The sequence below is a fragment of the Pelodiscus sinensis genome, chromosome 1 (genome assembly GCF_049634645.1).
Source record: "Pelodiscus sinensis isolate JC-2024 chromosome 1, ASM4963464v1, whole genome shotgun sequence".
Taxonomy (NCBI): Eukaryota; Metazoa; Chordata; order Testudines; family Trionychidae; genus Pelodiscus; species Pelodiscus sinensis.
In genome coordinates, this window is record NC_134711.1 from 139,399,402 (window position 1) to 139,413,734 (window position 14,333).

At 47.4% G+C, this 14,333-nt stretch overlaps 1 protein-coding gene across 1 annotated transcript; it reads left to right on the plus strand.

Moving 5' to 3' along the window:
• The first annotated feature begins 238 nt into the window (after nucleotides 1-238).
• Nucleotides 239-13,830, plus strand: LOC142819224 (cystatin-A-like). The gene is made up of 3 exons (XM_075904523.1): nucleotides 239-395; nucleotides 10,282-10,383; nucleotides 13,596-13,830. The coding sequence occupies exons 1-3, from the start codon at nucleotides 309-311 to the stop codon at nucleotides 13,722-13,724; spliced, it is 318 nt and encodes a 105-aa protein (XP_075760638.1). The 5' UTR covers nucleotides 239-308; the 3' UTR covers nucleotides 13,725-13,830.
• Nucleotides 13,831-14,333: the final 503 nt, after the last annotated feature.

Consider the following 14,333-nt stretch of genomic DNA (forward strand, 5'->3'; position numbering starts at 1 on the left):
AGCCTGAACCAATTACTGTAATTAATAGGGGTTGGGGACTTATTTGTTTTCTTCTTTTCTGGGGTCCAGAAAGCAATATACACATTATGGTCTTTAAAATGCTCTTTCACTTACTATTAAAAATACTATATACTGCTTTCCTTTCTTCTCTCCTTTTCCCTTACAAACCTGATGATGGTAAAATCCACATCTACAAATCACGTGACTGTGCGACTATATAACATTGGAAGACTGAGTTTTCTTGGTCACATTTGCTCTAGATTTTGCTTGTCAGTGTTTGCAAACACCCTAAGAAGTTATTTGCCACTATGAGTGACAGACGCTCTGAGACACCTCCCGGAGGCTTCTTCGGACCCAAGCCTGCAACTCCAGAAATCCAAAAGATTGTTGACGAGGTGAGTCACAGCCAATGAAAGATGTAAAACAAACTAACAGCAAAAAAGGGTATGTCTTTAAAGCAAATTCCAGAGAGATTATGGAATGAAGCTAGAATTTATTTTAAAAATCTAACATCGAGCGTTGTCAATGAAAGTTCTCTAGACAGCTTCAGAGCATGGGGCTTGGAGAAATTGCTTAAGAAGAGATGATACTGACTGCAGTCCAGGAAATTCTAGATATGCCAAGATTGGAAGGGACTAGCTAGTCTAACCATGTGGTTTACACAGGCATAGAACTTTTCCATCTCTTAATCAATTTACTGTGGCAATGTTCATTTTGTATTGTGCTAGTTTTTAATCAAAATGTCATGTGGCACCAAGTATAATGCCGTACAGTGGTCTGTTTTATCAGCCACTTTTATAATCTCATCAAAAATGTTATCGAGTTAATCTGACAGGATCTAAGTTCCATAAATTCAGACTGATTGGCATTAAGTATACTAATTTCCTTTAATTCTTTATTAATCAAGACCCATAGCAGCTGCTTCAATTTTGTACCTATGGTCAATGTCCAATTGGCCTGGATTATCCCATTTATTCTCTTTAAATAGTAACACGTTAGCTTTCTTCCAATCTTCTGATCTGATTTTCAGTCTTCTCAAAGCTCTGGGGACATGTACAGAAATAGATGAAAGACAGCAAGGTCTAGTGGTCTTTATAAGCACTAGACATTGAATCTACACAGCCAATTAACTGCCAGTGCAGTTCAACTGATAGTAGCAGTGATAGAAACACCCGTGGAGACAGGGTTTTACAAGTCGCCATCGAAGCTCGACCTGTACAGAATTGGCTGACGGGGCAGTAAAAATATCAGTGTTCTGTCTACACGGGCACTTGTGTACTTGGACTAGTGGAGCTGCACGGTTGGTGCATTAGGGGTCCCATTTCCTAATGCAGAGCAGTCCAGGAAGTCAGGCTTTTGTACAGGGCAGCAACTAGAGTCCCATGACTGGGGGAGGGAGAGAGGATAGAAGAGGGGAGTGGGTATTGCAGAGACCCTGGATTCCACTATTTAAAAAAACAAATAACCTTCTAGGAGCCCAGGGGCTAGGTAGATCCCTGGCAAACATTGGATTTTCAGAGTGTCTCAGGATCTTGCTGTGATTTATAACGCTGGCCTTTCCGATAATGATTTAAGGCCCCTTGAAGGTTGTTTGGGTTTGGGAGTATGGAGGAGGGAAATACCCTGGGCCTGCCTGGCTCAGCCATGGACTCACTATGTGACCAAAGGCAAATCATGTTGCCTCTTTGTGCTTCTTCTTCCTCAGCTCTAAAAGGAGGACTGAAGGGGGAGGAGGGAGACTGACACTTCCCTTCCTCAAATGGGGACCGTAAAGTTGAATTCATGTTAATAAGACATATTGAGAGCCTTCCTCAAAAGGCACCATGGAAGTACAAGACATTGGTGGTGTTGTGTGCACGCATTGTAGAAATGTAACAGACTCTTTTCCTCAAAAAAAATAACCAATTTTTAGAAGCCAAGTTTAAATCTGCAGACAGCACGTATCAGAAATGAGGCCACAATACTCGGTTTACAGTGAACACAAATGTGGCAAAAAGGTGAAACGTCAAGTCAGGTTCTGCTTTCATTGCCATGAGGGTCAGCAGAGGGTTTCAAATGTCCCTCCCGTTCACTGAGAGCAGACGATAGCCTCTGGAGGGCAGCGATGTAGGGACCTGGACGACTTCAGGAAAGGACCATGCACTTGGAATGATTTAAAGCAGCAGTTCTCAACCAGGGGCCACAAGCAGGTTTCAGGGGGCCCCAAAATAAACCAGAGAGCAGGGCCAGCGCTCGACTTCTGGGGGCCCAGGGCAGAAAGCTGAAGCCGGAGCCCTGGCACCCGGCGTTGACGCCCCCACATGTGGCTGAAGGCAAAGGCTGAGCAGTGGAGCTTTGCAGGGCCCCAGGCAGTTGCCTTGCCTACCCGCCTCGGGGAAGCCTGGGTGTTAACTCAGGGCTAAAAATTCTCCTGTTCAGCAGGGTGCCAAAGGTCCTAAGTGCAATCTAGCCCCAATCACCCTGGCCCTATCCATCTGTGGAGCGTGTTGGCCCCCGAGCATTCCCTTCCTTTCTCTCCTAATCTTAGAAAAGTCCAGAAACAACCTCCAGCCGAATGGATTGCTTCTTAAATCTCCTTGGCCTGAATCTGGGGACTAGGCAGCTGGCTGCTTGGCCTCCCTTGATGGCCAATAGCTAACTGATGGGTAAATGGTGCTGGAGGTTGGGGGGTTGTGAACGGGGAGAGGGGACAGCTTGTTTGTCTGAGACAAGGGCAGCGGGCTGAGGGGACGCGTAACTTGCCACACCCAAAGAAGCAGAAAGCCTGGGTGCAGCGCCCTGAAACTCCTGAGAGCAGCAGAAGGGGAGGTTCCATGGGAGCCGGAGGAAGGTTTAGTCAAGAACAGGGGTGTCGGGGTTCTGGGCGCAGGGCCATGATTGCAGCATTTGGGTCCTAGGCCGTGTGTGTAACTGCTGCTTGGGGAGGAGAGCTCCCCAGCCTGTGGCCCCGCCCATACTCCCCCCTGCTCCGCCCCCTCCCCGCTGTCACCCTCCTCTATTCCCTCCCCCTCCCTGCTCAACCTGTTCCAGCCTAATGCCTGAACCCAAATGTAGCAAATGACATCTGAAAAAACCCTCTTCTACAATTTATTTCTAAAGAAAATGGAGTATGTTTTGCACTGCATGCCAGATTGTCGAGACTGGTACCTAAATAAAAGCACTAAATTTGGGGAAAACATGTCAGCCACAGGTTTTTTGATATACCCTGGAAAAACCTGATATACCAAATAAGATATACCATAATATATACCTGACATACCAAATATACCAAATAATTACAGTTATTTGCAAAAATTTGTAAGAAGGGTAAGTCAGTCGTCCTGCTGAATACAACAGTTAATATTATGGAATACATGATGCAGCTCTTCTCTGTTTTACATTTTCTTAATCGGTATTTCTAAGCTGACTTTATATTTGTACTCTTAAACCTTCATCAAGCAATGCATATGTAACACCTGGGAACAAAGACATTATTTTAAATTAATTAGAGTGGTTTTGTGCGTTCAGAAAAGGGAACACTAATGTAGTGTGTGTGCTTGAAATAACAATAGAATCTCATTTGTCAAACTATCTGTAAGAAAAGGGGAGTTGTGTCTCTGAAAGAAGAAAGATTACAGCAGGGATGGACAGAAAGGACAGCAAGACTTTGGAAGCAAGTTTTTTTGTTCGATGGTAATTAAAATGAACATGTATATTTTTGATCAGGGTGGTCTTTTGAAGAATGTATTTAAAACGGATATGTCTGAAGATCCAAGCATGTAGGGTTAAAGATGAATACCTAAATTGTGCATCTAAAAATTGATGCAAGTGTTTTTTAGAGATATGATTTTATAGTCCTCACCAACAGTTTACAGTTAGGGTACCCAGACGGTCTGCCAAAATATACTGAACATGCGGGTGAAAAATTTGTCTAGCATTCCATCCTGTAATGGCTGGGGAAAAGGAGGCGGGAGCTCTGTCATGTGGTGGCTTGAGAGTGGGGGCTGGTGGGGATGGTAGCTGGAGCAAAGGGATTGGGGGGGGTCTCCCCATGTGGTGCCTGGGGGCAGAGATCCCTCCCCATGTGGTGGCTGAAGTATGGGGGCAGGGTTCTCCTGGTGGCTGGGGTGAGGGGATAGATGCTCTCCCGTGTGCTGGCTGGGGCGAGGGGGCAGGGTTTCCCCATGGGAGAGTTAACACCTACTCTGAGTTTCGAGATGCCCTCCTGAGGGGCGGGTGCTGCCAGGCTGGCTACATTTCCAGCAGTAGAAGATCATCCCGCTTCGGCGCAACCCCTCTGCTCAAAAGCAGAAGGTTATTGCATCCACCACGATGTTGTAGGTCTCCGAACTCTCATCTCGTCACTCCCAGCCCAGCAGGGGGAGTAGCTGAGAATCCCAAACATTCCTCCCTCCCCCCGCCAGACTTTTGCACATGACCAGTGGCTCCCAGCACCGATCGTGGCTCCGCCTCCCAACCTGGGACTCCCTCTGGTTGCGTGCAGAAGCCGGGCGGGGGGAGTGGCTGGGAGGTTCCTAGCCACTCTCACCCCCTCCCCAGCTTCTGCACGTAACCACAGGCTCCCAGCTGGGAGGCAGGACCACGATCAGCACTGGGATCCTCTGGTCACGTGCAAGGGCAGGGCAGGGGGAGTGGCTGGGATTCCTAGCCTCTCCCCCCCCCCGCCATGCTTCTGTATGCAACGACAGGCTCCCAGTGCCGATCATGGCCCCGCCTCCCAGCTGCTCCCCTGACCCTGCCAGGCTTCCGACCAGTACCCAGCCGAAAAACCAGAAAATACCGGATATTGCACATGTCCGGTATTTTCTGAATTTTTTAACCAGACAGATTAAAATAGACTGGTAGAATTCCAGACACCTGGCAACCTTATTTACAGTTTGCTTTAAATATTGTATTTAAGGGCCTAGTTCTGAGTAAATACGCCATGCACCACGGTTTGTGTCAGAAACGGACAGTTCATACTTCAGGGTTGGCAAATGGCGTCATTACCACTTAATGGCTCTTTTAAGAGTTTCATTGTCGTGAAATGAGTAGTAACGGTAGTTCGGAATAGGAAGCCTAGTTCAAACTACCTAGTTCATGCCCCGTGTAGCCGCGCGGCACAGGGTTCGAACGAACGGGGTTTTAAAAATGGCGGAGCCCCGCTTATGCAAATGAAGCCCGGGAAATTCAAATCCCGGGCTTCATTTGCAAGTGCGGTATGCCTACATTACCCCGCTAGTTCGAACTAGAGGGGTAGTGTAGACATACCCTCAGATACTGAAGCCTTCAAATAGTTTGAAGGCCCCAATATGCAGACAATCCTCCAGCTCTGATCTGTGCCCCATGCTACAGAGGAAGGCCAAAAACCTCCAGGTCCTCTGCCAATCTACCCTGGAAGAAAATTCCTTCCCGACCCCAAATATGGCGATCAGCTAAACCCTGAGCATGTGGGCAAGACTCAGCAGCCAGACACCCAGAAAGTTCTCTATAGTAACTCCTATCATCCCTCCATTGACCTATTTCCCATTGATAATGAATGGTCAATTAGTTACCAAGATCAAGTTATTTCATCAAGCTATCCCCTTATCATAGAATCATAGAACTGGAAGAGACCCCAGAAGGTCGTCAAATCCAGCCCCCCGCTCTAGGCAGGATCAATCCCATCTAAATCAACCCGGCCAGGGCTTTGTCAAGCTGAGACTTAAACACCTCTAGGGATGGAGACTCCACTACTTCCCGAGGTAACCCATTCCAGTGCTTTACTACCCTCCTTGTAAAATAGTTTTTCCTAATATCCAACCTGGACCTCTCCCACCACAACTTGAGACTATTGCTCCTTGTTCTGCCATCTGTCACTACTGAGAACAGCCTCTCTCCATCGTCTTTGGAATCTCCCTTCAAGAAGTTGAAGGCTGCTATCAAATCCCCCCTCACTCTTCACTTCTGCAGAGTAAACAGATCCAAGTCCCTCAGCCTCTCCTCATAAGTCATATGCTCCAGCCCCCTAATCATTTTGGTTGCCCTCCGCTGGATCCTCTCCAATGCGTCTACATCCTTTTTGTAGTGGGGGGCCCAGAACTGGACACAATACTCCAGATGTGGCCTCACCAAAGCCGAATAAAGGGGAATGATGACATCTCTGGATCTGCTGGCAGTGCTCCTCTTAATGCAACCTAATATTGCATTAGCCTTCTTGGCTACAAGGGCATACTGTTGACTCATATCCAGCTTCTCATCCACTGTAACCCCCAAGTCTTTTTCGGCAGAACTACTACTTCACCGGTTGGTCCCCAGCTTGTAACTATGCTTGGGATTCTTCCGTCCCAATTGCAGGACTCTACACTTGTCCTTGTTGAACCTCATCAGATTTCTAGTGGCCCAATCCACCAATTTGTCTAAGTCACTCTGGACCCTATCTCTGCCCTCAAGCGTATCTACCTCTCCCCCCAGCTTAGTGTCATCCGTGAACTTGCTGAGGGTGCAATCCATCCCCTCATCCTGGTCATTATTAAAGATATTGAACAAAACCAGCCCTAGAACTGAACCTTGGGGCACTCCGCTAGAAACCGACCGCCATCCTGACATCGAACAGTTGATCACTACTCGCTGGGCCCGGCCTTCTAGCCATCTTTCTATCCATCTTACCGTCCATTTATCCAATCCACATTCCCTTAACTTGCTGGCAAGAATATTGTGGGAGACCGTATCAAAAGCCTTGCTAAAGTCAAGGTATATCACATCCACTGATTTTCCCACGTCCACCGAGCCAGTTACCTCATTGTAGAAGCTAATCAGATTGGTCAGGCACGACTTGCCCTTTGTGAATCCATGCTGACTATTCCTAATCACTTTCCTCTCATCCAAGTGCCTCAAAATGGATTCCCTAAGGATCCCTTCCATGATTTTTCCAGGAACCGAGGTAAGACTGACTGGCCTATAGTTCCCTGGATTGTCCTTCTTCCCTTTTTTGAAGATGGGCACTATGTTTGCCTTTTTCCAATCATCCGGAATTTCTCCTGATCTCCATGACTTTTCAAACATAATAGCCAAAGGCTCCTCAATGACATTTACCAACTCCCTCAGTACCCTCGGATGCATTAAGTCCGGACCCATGGATTTGTGTACGTTTAATTTTTCTAAATAGTTACTAACCTGTTCTAAATAGTTGATAACCGGTCGCTGCTGGCTCAGCACTGTTCAGAGCCTTTGGAGAGAAAGCCGTACAGGTGCTGGCCCGCTCAGGCAGGCTGGCTTGCTGGAGAGATCACACAGTAGCTCAGGAAGCTGTGCAGCCTGGACTCCCTGCTCAGGAAAGAAAGAGAGAAGGGCCTTTGCCCAAGAGAGGTGATGGCTGAGGAGCTGTGGGCCTCGAGTGGGTGCCCTTGGTGGCCTCAAGGGGAAACACAGGTGCAGTTGCCCTAGACCGAGGCTATTCGACTTTGGAAGCCCAGGGGGAGGTTACAATGATACTCACAGATTGTGCCTATGTAACCAACACACCTCGTGTGCTTACTGACCAATGAAAGTGGTATCTAGACCACAGCAACAGTAGAGGCTTTTATACTAATTGAAGAGGCTCTTATACTAAGCTTCAGAGATCCCAGGTTCAAATCCGCCTGCTGGTGGTTACACCAAGGTCCACAACTTAAGCGTGGTTGCATAGACATGCAAATATATGCAAATAGCTTCTTTCACACTGAGTGGCATGAATATAAAGATGAAGCCTTAAGCCGTGGTGCCAGACCCAAATGTGGCCCGTGTGAGCCAATCAGCACCTCTCAGGCTGCCCACAAGGCTAAGCAGCCAGCACTTCCCACAATGCACCGGTGCTCCCGACACCTCCTCCCTGGGGGCTAGAAACACTGACACCCTGTACCCGTCGGTCCCAGCTAGCCTGTCCACTTGCATCTGTCAGTGCTCACCCACCCTGAGAGATGCCTTGCCGCTGTGGAGCGTGTTCCCAGTGGAGGCCATTTCAAAGGATCCCACCTGTGGGCCGTGTGTTGATCCCCGTGTAAACCCAAACAGCACTGCCCGCTGCAAACAAACAGGCCACGGGCCGCGTGTTGAGTAGCCCTGCCCTAAACTGCGCCAGTGGGCACTTAGCCTTTGTAAAGGCCGTTAATAATGTTCCTGTTACCTCACTGATGAGCCTCAAGCTTCCCTTCCCCTCAGCTGTATGTTACACTGGGAAACTCTCTTCAATCCATGTCACAGCTTTGAAGTCCTGGCACTGAATAAGTTTTTAAAAATCCGCAGCATTTGAAGTGTCCCCAGGCACACACACATCTATCCAAACCTGCCTCCTGCACCAGCACGTCCTGCCTTTGCCACACAACCAGCCTGTGGGGCACTCGCCTCTGGGCTGCACCAGCCCTGCCTTTGCCCTGCACACGGACAATAGGTGCACCCATGTGGTATCCAATCCAGCCCCTCATTTCTGCACACCCACAGAAATCCAAGATCCTCCGTTCCCAGTTTTACGTTAAATCACTGCTCCTCTAGCACACACAGCACTTGAGTTTACTTACAGTAAAACAAAAGACATGGAAATCCATCAGTTCTGTCTTTTGTTTCAGCTAGACCAGACTAACATGGCTGCATCTCTATTAGTAAAACAAAAGGGAATTTATTTAAGGATGGACAGATTCAAATAGGAACAAGTGTGAGTTATGGAAACAAATGGTTCCATGTTAATCACGAATTAGGCGTGCACGTAAATTACCTGTCCTAGCTAATGTCAGGGAAATCTCGTTCCCCTGGGGTACAGAGTCCCCAGAAAGGACCGAGGCTGGAGGTCAAAGCGGTGAGGCAGGAGAGAGGTCTAAAAGGAAACTTTATTATGCATGCATGCAGGCTGCCAGCTACAAGAGTGAAAGCAGCAGCCCTGAGAGACAGTTTCAGGGGTCCTTTACACAATATGTTCAGACAGTTTAGTTGCTGATTATTTTTCTTTAACATAACAAAGTCTCAGCAGAAGTACTCTGAGATGTTTCTGTTCACACCAGCTGTGCCAGAAGTCAGTTTTACAGTACAAAGGCATGTGATAACCTGAGGGAGGAGTCTACAAGACAAACTGTGACATGATAAGAGTTTACATGACAAATTGTTACAGACTACGGGTGCGTCTAGATTGGCAAGATTTTGCGCAAAAGCGCGCACAAAAACTTGCCAGCTGTCTAGACTGGCCACTTGAATTTGTGCAAGAGCACTGACTTTGTAATGTACAAAATCAGTGCTTTTTGTGCAAATACTTTCACGCTCCTGCTCGGGAAAAAGCCCTCTTGTGCAAGAATACTTGTGCAAGAGGGCCAATGCAGACAGGGAAGAATTTTTTTGCGCAAAAAAGCCCTAATGGCTAAAATGGCGATCGGGGCTTTCTTGCGCAAAATCGCGTCTAGACTGGCCACGGATGCTTTTGCGCAAAAGCATCCTTGCCAATCTAGATGCTCTTGCGGAAATATTTTTAACGGAAAAACTTTTCCATTAAAAGTATTTCCGCAAAATCATGCCAGTCTAGACGTAGCCTAGGAGTCTCCATGAAGTTGAGATAGGAGGCATTATAAGGGTCTTAATTAGAGTTAAGATGATTTCTCTCTGTTACAGAGAGAGGGGCCTGGAAAACGTTTAACCCTTACAGCAGTTTTCTTTGAGAGTGTTTGATTTCCTCCTCAGTCCCCCTTAGACACAATTGGAGTTATTTGATTTTTCTCCCACACTAACAAAGTATATTCCCAGCCCACAAATCAGTCTTTAACCATTGTTTGCCAGCCACAGGGAACCAGGACTCCTGGAGTACCCTGGCTCAGAGCTCATCAAGGTGCCTCCTTCGTCAACATATCATGAGAGTCTTGATATATCATGTGACCTGAGGCCACTGGAGTAGCTCACACTGGAAATGTCAAGGCTCCAGAGGAGAGAGGGAGGAGCGGGGATGGGGAGGAACGAGGATGGGGATGGAAAAAGGTGGACAAACTCCAAAATCAATGGATGGATGGGGGTATAGGAGGAGATGTTTGCAGAGAGCAGGAGCTTCAAGTACAAGCTTTCAGGAAAGGCCAGGCAGCAATCTTAGCTTTGGGACGTGAAGCCTGTTGCAGGATCTGTGGAGCTTAGGAAATAGGGCGGGAAGCTCTGAGGTGAGTTGAATTGTTTGTTAAGAAGCAAGGCCCAAAGAAGCGAAATGTCTGCTGCATGTAAGTTGATGTACCTTCTTCGGGAAGCTGAAGCATTAAATGTATGATGAGAAGGAGTGTGCTGAGCTTCTTGCACATCCTAACCCATTCTTTTTCATTATAGGTGAAGCCACAACTGGAAGAGAAAGAGAACGTGACATATGAAGTCTTTGTAGCAATTGAATATATGATACAGATAGTTGAAGGAAAAAACTACTTAATTAAGGTCAGTACTCAACAAAATCCCCCACTTCTTCCAGCCTTGCCAAGTGTTCTACTTTAAGTAGAATGGAGCTGTCATTTGCAGAGGCTTGAAGCAAGATGTTCAACGGTGAGCAAACAATGCAGGGAAAGGTCCAAGATGACTTTTAATGAAGGAAGAGACTATCTCTCGTGATTTTTTCAGTGCCCACCTAACATTTCTACACGAGATAGTGGGCTGCTATTTCTCTACATGAGTTGAAAAGAAAAGAAGGGGGTTTTGTGAATCCCACCTAAGTAATTATAAAGCACGTGTCACATGTGTTCAGCTGTAAATTGCCACATTTTGGGCTTGCCAAGAGGGCAATCTCCATTCCAGACTCTCCAATGGCTTTTACAACTCTCACCCTCCGGCACTGGCCTTCGCTATTGTGTAAGCACAACAAGGGTATGTCTGCACAGCAATAACTTTCCTAGCGTCTACACAGCCAAACCGCTATTTCAAATTTAATTCGAAATACCGGAGCGCTTATTTTAAACTTGGTAAACGTCATTCTACGAGGAATAACGCCAAATTCGAAATAGCTGTTTCGAAATAAGTGCTGTGTAGACACTTATTTCGTAATAGGGGGCCTCTAGCCCTTCCCTGGGTGCCCTGGTGGCCACTCCAGCCTCAGCTAAGAACTGTCCTCTCTCTCCCACCCTCCCCAGAGCCTTCAAAGGGGTTGACTCTGGCCACAGTGCCTCTGCCAGCTCCAAGCCTGCCAGCCTAGAGCCAGCAGTCACTGCCCTTGACCCAGTGGCCCCAAAAAATGAGCCAGCAAGCCACTGGCAGCCAGCTCCCCACCCCCCACCGCTCCCCAGGAACAGTCTGCCCCCCAACCCTGGACCCTGAGCTTTCTCTCCCCTTTCTTCCCCTTGCTTCCCCCTTCCAGCTCCCTCCTCCAGGTTTCCCCCTCCTCTCTCCCACCAGAGTTTCATTCGCTCCCCCCCAGTTTTGTTAAATAAAGAGAGTTTGTGTTATGACAATATATGTGTTTTATTTGACATCAGGAAGGGGGTTAGGGAGGGGTAAATGGAAGGACGTGAGGGAGGAATGAGTCACAAGTCCCCAGTGGAGCAGACCAGGGAGGCTCTTAGTGCTCCTCAGGCTGGAAGCTCTCCCGCAGGGCCTCCTGGATACTGACAGCCCCCGGATGGACCTCCTGGATGGCAGCCTGCTGAAAGTGCAGCCAGGCTCGCAGCAATGAGTCCAGGAGAAGCACCAGAGTGTCCAGGGGCAGCTTTGGCTCCATGTTGCAGAGTGCAGGGTGTCCCAAGTATGGGCAACCGGAGCATGCAGTGGCAAAAATGCTCTGCTGTCCCTCGAGATAGGCAGGTAAGTAGGGAAACCTGAGAACTGGCTGCCCAGGGATAGGTGGGGTGTCCCTTTAAGCACAAGCCTCAGATAGCCTCAGGCAACAGCCACACAAAGACACTCCTGACTGTGGCCAGTCAGGAACGCCCCTTCTAACATCCATCTTTGCTTGCCTGGAAGCATACAGGGCACACAGAGCAGTAAAATCAGCATAGTCTGTGAAGCCTTGACAGGAGGCCTGGATATGCTAGCTCACAGTGACCCTGGATGGCTGTAAACAGATACGCCAATTGTTGACCTCGAGGCCGGGACAACTGCCATGGCTGGCACCTATATTGATACGAACACACAGCTGTCCGTGGGGGGAGGGATCTCCCGCCCAGTAAAGAATGTCCAGTACTCACAATTTAGTTATCTCTCTTGCAAGTGTAAATTAAGTTGAAACTCCCTTGTAAGAACTGGCATCACAAAGACGGACGAACACAATTTGGCATCTTAGATAAGAAAGAAGATACGGGCCCCTATGGGTATAAAGATGGGTCCAGCAGCACATTTACTCTCATTGTCAATCTACCACCTATCTGATGGTCAGGTTAGGTGATTGGCCTCCCGAGGTTCCATGGGGACGCCCACCTCGTATTCGTCTTTCCTAGGAATTGAGGGACCGGCCCTGGCCTGATACGCTGGAGTTGAGAGGCACAGAAGGGGGTAAAAATTGTACCTGGATGTGTCCTTTGTCTTAAGTGTACACATAGAATAGAGCTCTTTAAAAATTAAGCTGTCACGTGGTACCATTATTTCTATTTTCTATCTTCATTTTGTTTGTAACCATTTTTTTTAAGATCTATATTTGCTAGCAGTTAAGAAATAGAGCAATAGCCATTGCAACCATATGATTTATAAACTTCTTTAATAAATCTGTAAGACTGTATCTAGACTGGCCAGTTTTTCCGGAAAATCAGCTGCTTTTCCAGAAAAACTTGCCAGCTGTCTACACTGGCCAATTGAATTTCCACAAAAGCACTGACTTCCACTAGGACTCACTGCTCTCCGTTTCCTTTCTGGAGGTGGGGTGCTTTGGGTTTGGTCCTTTAGCCAAGCAAACGGATGTCCAACAAAATTGCAAACGCATGTCAGCTCTTGCTGTAAACTCAGCTAGTCCCTGGAGGGTTCAACAGAAGGGCTTCTTCCCATTACTCCCCTCTTGCCTCTTACCTGGCTTTTGTCAACCGACTCTCATGTAGAAGATGAAGAAAACATCTCCTTTCCCCCAGCTTTCTTTGCTCCCCTCCCCCCCCCCCCGAGTGTCTGTACTGCGATGCCCTTCTAGGGTGCAAGGGGTTAAGTCTTCCACTGCCAATCTAGCCATGGGCTGTGAGGGAAGTCAATGAGACTTTGCCTTAGGAAAATAGGTTTGAAATGATTGATTTTCCTAACGCAAACTCACCCTGACTGCCCGGATCCCCACAGAGATGTGCAAAGTGCAGAAGATAAGGGGTTGAGTGGGATCATTTTTGGAGTGTGAAGAATGGGACTTAAATTAAGCCCAGGCATAAACAGGTGCAACTCCCAGGGCAACCAATGGAAGTAGCAGCTTCTTAGGGCAGGGCTGAATTTGACCTTGTGATTTCAGGGATAACATTTCGATTTTTGCTGATCCTCGGGAGCACCCTAGTTTGGACACAAAGGCCTGTTTCTGTTCACACATGTGGTTTAACACGGGACAGTCTCCGCAGCCCAGGTTGTGGGGCTTGAGTATTCCATGTTGGATTTAATTTTTATTTTAGAGCTATTCAATGGCTCAGCAAGGCATCTCCCCAACACATCCCTTCCTTGGAATCTGCTTAGTCCATGGGTGTCCTATGCGCTTTGTCTTTCAGGTCTCTGTCAACAACAGCACTGATGAGTGTGTACACCTGGAGGTGTACGTAAACCTTGAAGGTGAGATCATTCTTACTGCCTATGAGACTGGCAAAACCAAATGTGATCCACTGACCAACTCTGAATGATCCGCTTGGAATGGGCTCTTTTACTGCTTTTTCTACAGAGTCCCGGCTCATAATGCTCATGCCAATACACAAATGAAAATAAAAGGAATCTGATTTTCAAACCAAAGTTTGTGTTTCCATGTTGCTTGTAACAGAAGGGTACGTTCATTCCAGCAGTAAGCAACTGCTGCTAACTCACCAAAGGCCCTGCTCTCAAAAACTAAAAAAGGAGCCCACATTATCTCACCCAGGAATTTAAAGAAACAATCAAATTGTTTCCTAAACAACTCTTCTAACAAATAATAGTGTTGGTGGAGGGGGAAAAGCGCCCATACCAATCTAGACGCTCTGTTCCGAAAACTTTTCCATTAAAAGCATTTCTGGAAAATCATGCCAGTCTAGACGCAGCCACTAACTCCTGGTCTACACTAGGGAGTTATTTCAAAATAACAAGCGGAGCATCCACATTACTAAGCCTGTTATTTCAAAATAAGCGGCTGGTTATTTCAAAATAATAACTCCTGCTTTCCAGGAGGACTAACGCTTGTTTCAAAATAGTTATTTCGAAATGGTGGTCGTATGGACTTTCCACTGCTGCTATTTTGAAATAACTACTCCCCAGAGTCATTC